The following is a 4,460-nucleotide window of genomic DNA, read 5'->3' on the forward strand; positions in this document are numbered from 1 at the left end:
ATACATAAATATGTAGTCCCCGGTGTGTCAGGGAACTCACGCAGCGTCAGAAAATAAACTCTCTCTCTTTTCCTCCGTACCCGAATTCTACTAAAAACGGGGGGTACAACGGAGCTGATCCAGATTTGCGTCCGATATGACGTAATATCGGAAATGTAGGCTGGCTTTACACCCACGGCCCTATCAGAAACAATGCCCGACTGTTTTGGACGTAATATGGTCGTCGGTGTTGACATTAGCATCGCTAACACTCAGAGCTAACCTGTACTGGAGAGCATGTGTGTGAAGAAGCAGGAAGTAAAAAGGAACTCACCTTGTGGTATAACCGGCAAGAGAGAAAGCCTTTGAGCTCCATACTGTTTCAGAGATAATCCTTGATAATCCATGATATGGCGTTTCATCACGGCAGTATTTAGTTTAGACAGTAGCTGCCGGGTCCCGCATGAGCTCAGACCCCTCCTAAAGCTTTTTACCCAAATCAGCACTTTTGAAACAGGAAGTGAAATAGAGGGATATGAGGCATGGCTAGAATGGGTGATCTGTTTGGTATTTTGAGCAAAACACTTCATAGACATATTTTTTAAATATTTGTATATATCTGAGACCTATGCTATTGCCTAAAAATAGCATGATAGGTGACCTTTAAGGTACATTTGAATTTGCCATATTTTGTCTATACATGTGCGTTACAAACTACTTTTTTTAACACAGTATAAATACTAAAAAACAAAAAAACATGCCTTAAAGCGTGTGTCAAATCCAAAAGCAGTTTGTTTTTTAATTATAAGTAAAGGAAAAAACATAAATTGCTCCAGAAAAAAGAGACACACCAAATACATATTATACTAATACAATAAAAACCAAATTAAAACCCAGATAATTATCAAATAATAATAATTTTAAGAGTAGATAAAGAATCTCTTTATATATCTTAAATACATTCAGATTTAGAGTTAGATTACATCTGATTGTTAAACGGTAATATATAAAGGAGTATCCTCTCTCTGTTTCTCTCTGACCTGAAGCAGAGCTGCACACAGGTAGCAGATGACGAAGGTGGTCGTCATGGCGATGTGGCCCCCCTGCAGCAGGTGGATGGTGAAGAGGAAGAGCAGGTGACCCGGGACCACGAAGAGAACCAGGACTCTCGCCGATTTGGAGTTAACATCTGGATAAAACATAGAAAGAGAAGAAACAAGATGTGTGAGCTAGTGTGTCCAGTTTCTGTTTCATAAAATATGTTCTTGTGTTTCTTAGAACAGTTTTTGGCTTGTGCTTGGATCTGTTTAAGGAAATGATGGGTAGCTGAATTTTGATGTGTTCATTTTCACAGCTGAATAAACTAAGGTCAGGTGATTGCTTCCTATGAAGTCTGTTTCATTGTTCTAAGTTTTAATACTTTAATAACTTCGAAAACACACTTGTTTCTTTTTACAGATAACTATTTACTTGTTTTGATGGCACCTTAGAAGGAGTAGCTTTAATCTTCTCGTTGTACTTGTATAACGTCAATACATGCTTCTAATCTAATCTAATCTAAAGTCTGTGTGTAACTAGAGCTAGCAGCTGGTTAGCTTAGCTTAGCTTAGCTTAGCAAGACTGGGTAACAGCCAGCCTGCCTTGGGGAAATGAACAAAATCTGCCTTCTGTATTACAGGCTATTTCTTTAGTTCACATGTTATATTTGTTTTTAAATTGGCATTCGTTCATGTTCATGTGTGTGAAATACTATCTGGCTCTTAAGATGCTAAATGCCCTTGTTATTATTCCCCAGCTAGCATGCTAACGTTATCTGTCTGACATCTTGTGCCAGGCAATTAGCATACAATTGGGTTTTTTGGAGCTAGTTTGCTTAAAAATGCTGGAAATAATTAAATAAAACACACTTAAAATGTCCAGGGGAATCTCGCCCATGGATGTGTTTTAAAACCGCCAACTGCCTAATCGTACTAGTATGTTCTGAATCCGCTGTTTTGTTGTTACTGAAAATGGAAAATTTTGCTTTTAATGAAAATGAGCTACTGGAAAGGTTCGTGTCTTTTACATGTTGTGATTTGATTGATGTGACTTTAATAAAACTCTTACATGTTTGACTCCCTTATTCCTTTTGTACAGAGGTGGGAAGTAGCAGAGTACAAATACTTTGTTACTGCACTTAAGTACATTTTTCCGGTATCAGTACTTTACTCCACTAATTATTTTTCTGACGACTTTTTACTTTGACTTCTTACATGTTGAACACAAATACCTGTACTTTCTACTTCTTACATGTTGAACCCAAATACCTGTACTTTCTACTTCTTACATGTTGAACTCAAATACCTGTACTTTCTACTTCTTACATGTTGAACACAAATACCTGTACTTTCTACTTCTTACATGTTGAACNAAATGGAAAATATGATTGCTTTGTTATATCAATACGGTTGGTACAATCCATTTCTGCAATAAAAATATTCTTAAAAAAAAAAAAATGTCCAGGAGAGCTACAGACAGTCTAAGTCAAGTCAACTTTATTGTCAATTTTCTGGGCAAGCGACAACGCACGCCGCCGTGTGTAGGGGCCGTTACTTGAGTAAAGAAGTTTAGTCAGTACTTCTACTTTTACCAGAGTATTTTTAAACACGAGTATCTGTACTTCTACTTGAGTAAAGGATGTGTGTACTTTTGCCACCTCTGCTTTTGTATTCATAACTCCTGATGAAGGACACCTGTATTTCTTCTGTACATATTGTATATATCTGACCTGAGGAGCAGAGGGTAGCACAGGGTCCGGGACAGTTTCCACTCATCGTAACGGGAACAGATCCAGGAACAGTCCAGCAGTGAAGGTACGTGGACATCCTGCTGGCTTGAATGGCAACAAGATTTCCCCCTACGCCTGTTTTAATGGACAAATGTGGCACTTATCAATAACGAAACACACATTTAAAGGTCTCTGTTGCTCAAAATACCAAACAGATCACCCATTCTAGCCATGCTTCATACCCCTCTATCTCAGCCCTGTTAGAGAAGTGCTGATTCTGGGTCTGTAGCTTTAAAAAAAAAACGAGGGCTCATGCAGGACCATCCAAACCACATCAAGGATGATTTCTGAAACAGTCTGGAGCCCAAATGCTTTTTCTCTTGCAGCTTTACCACAAAGTGAGTTCCTTTCTTTATTTCCTGCTTTTTTACACATGCTCTCTCCAGTACAGGTTAGCTCTGAGTGTTAGCGATGCTTGCTAATCTAAACAAAGACCATATTACGTCCAAAACACGCTGCGCATTGTTTCTGATAGCGACGTTTCTGATAGGGCATCATATCGGACGCAAACCTGGATCAGCTCCGTTGTTCACCCGTTTTTAGAGATGTGGGTAGAAGTAGTATTCGTTTATTTGTCCCCGAGGGGAAAATGGGTTGCAGCACAAGGCATTTAAAAAGATAAAAAATGCGTCACTGACAACAACATAGACACAGATTAAAAAAGAACAGACATAACAAAAACAGATATCGGCAGACATGACAATTTGCGAGAGGGGGGCCAGTGCCAGGCCAGCTGGGTAAACAGTGCGTCCTAGCCATCATTGATTCAGGAGTTTGTTGGCTTGTGGGACGAAAGACAGCCTAGATCTGTTCTTTTTAAACAGAGGGGCACGAGGTCTGTTCTTTTGAACAGAGGGGCACGATATCTCCGCCCGGATGGCAACAGTTCAAAATAAGAGGCGAGACGGTGCCTCAGGTCACTCACAATACTGTGTGCCATTTTTAAAACTCTGTCCTTGTATAAGCTTTCTAGACTAGAACATTAGATTCCTGACACTTTACTGGACAATGTTACGGCCCTCCTGACTGGCTTTGTCTGCGCCTCAGTGGCGTTGCCGAGCCAGCATATGATGCCGAAGGAGAGCACACTTTCAATAAAAGCAAGATAAAACATCTTAACCATTCTGTACCAATCATTTACGTAAAAAGAACATTCTTTGTTGAGACTTAGCGTTTACTTTCTCAGACCAAACTCTGAGCTTGTGGTCAAGCACGACACCAAGATACTTGTACTCAGTGACTCATTGTATCAGGGTTCATACACTTTTTCACCAATGATTTCCATGACCAAAACAATTACTCTTTCTCAGCGGTACCACTGAAACATTTGTATTTTAACATGGTAAGCTGGAAAATAAGGTCTGCATATGAAACGTGTTGTTCCTATCTAAAACAAATCAAATAGTTGGCTTACTAGCTCCTACAGACTAAAGCCACTGTAGACTAGAGGGCGTGAATGTAAACATCTCTCACCAGCAAAATACCTCGTCAGTTAAATGCCATTTACGCTTCATTACTATACGATACAGTATTTATTATCGTTATAGTATTACTATTTCGGCGATTAGATAAAATATAAATTATATTTGATGCAGCTTTGGTTACATTTCCATGACTTTTCCAAAACTTTGGGAAAAATATAACTTTTCCAGGG

The 4,460-nt window shown here is 39.1% G+C and overlaps 1 protein-coding gene across 1 annotated transcript in view; it reads right to left on the bottom strand.

The window, feature by feature from the left end:
* LOC104944028 (solute carrier family 41 member 1-like) overlaps nucleotides 1-2,970 on the bottom strand; it is an 8,900-nt gene extending 5,930 nt beyond the window's left edge. The window contains exons 1-3 of the mRNA XM_010769494.1: nucleotides 2,967-2,970; nucleotides 2,747-2,881; nucleotides 1,020-1,168 (exon numbers count right to left, since the gene is read on the bottom strand). Coding sequence (XP_010767796.1) covers nucleotides 1,020-1,168; nucleotides 2,747-2,881; nucleotides 2,967-2,970 — 288 coding nt within the window. The remainder of the gene's footprint in view (nucleotides 1-1,019; nucleotides 1,169-2,746; nucleotides 2,882-2,966) is intronic.
* Between the last annotated feature and the right edge of the window lie 1,490 nt (nucleotides 2,971-4,460).

This window comes from Notothenia coriiceps, unplaced genomic scaffold (genome assembly GCF_000735185.1).
Source record: "Notothenia coriiceps isolate Sejong01 unplaced genomic scaffold, NC01 NC01_scaffold00007373, whole genome shotgun sequence".
NCBI lineage: Eukaryota > Metazoa > Chordata > Actinopteri > Perciformes > Nototheniidae > Notothenia > Notothenia coriiceps.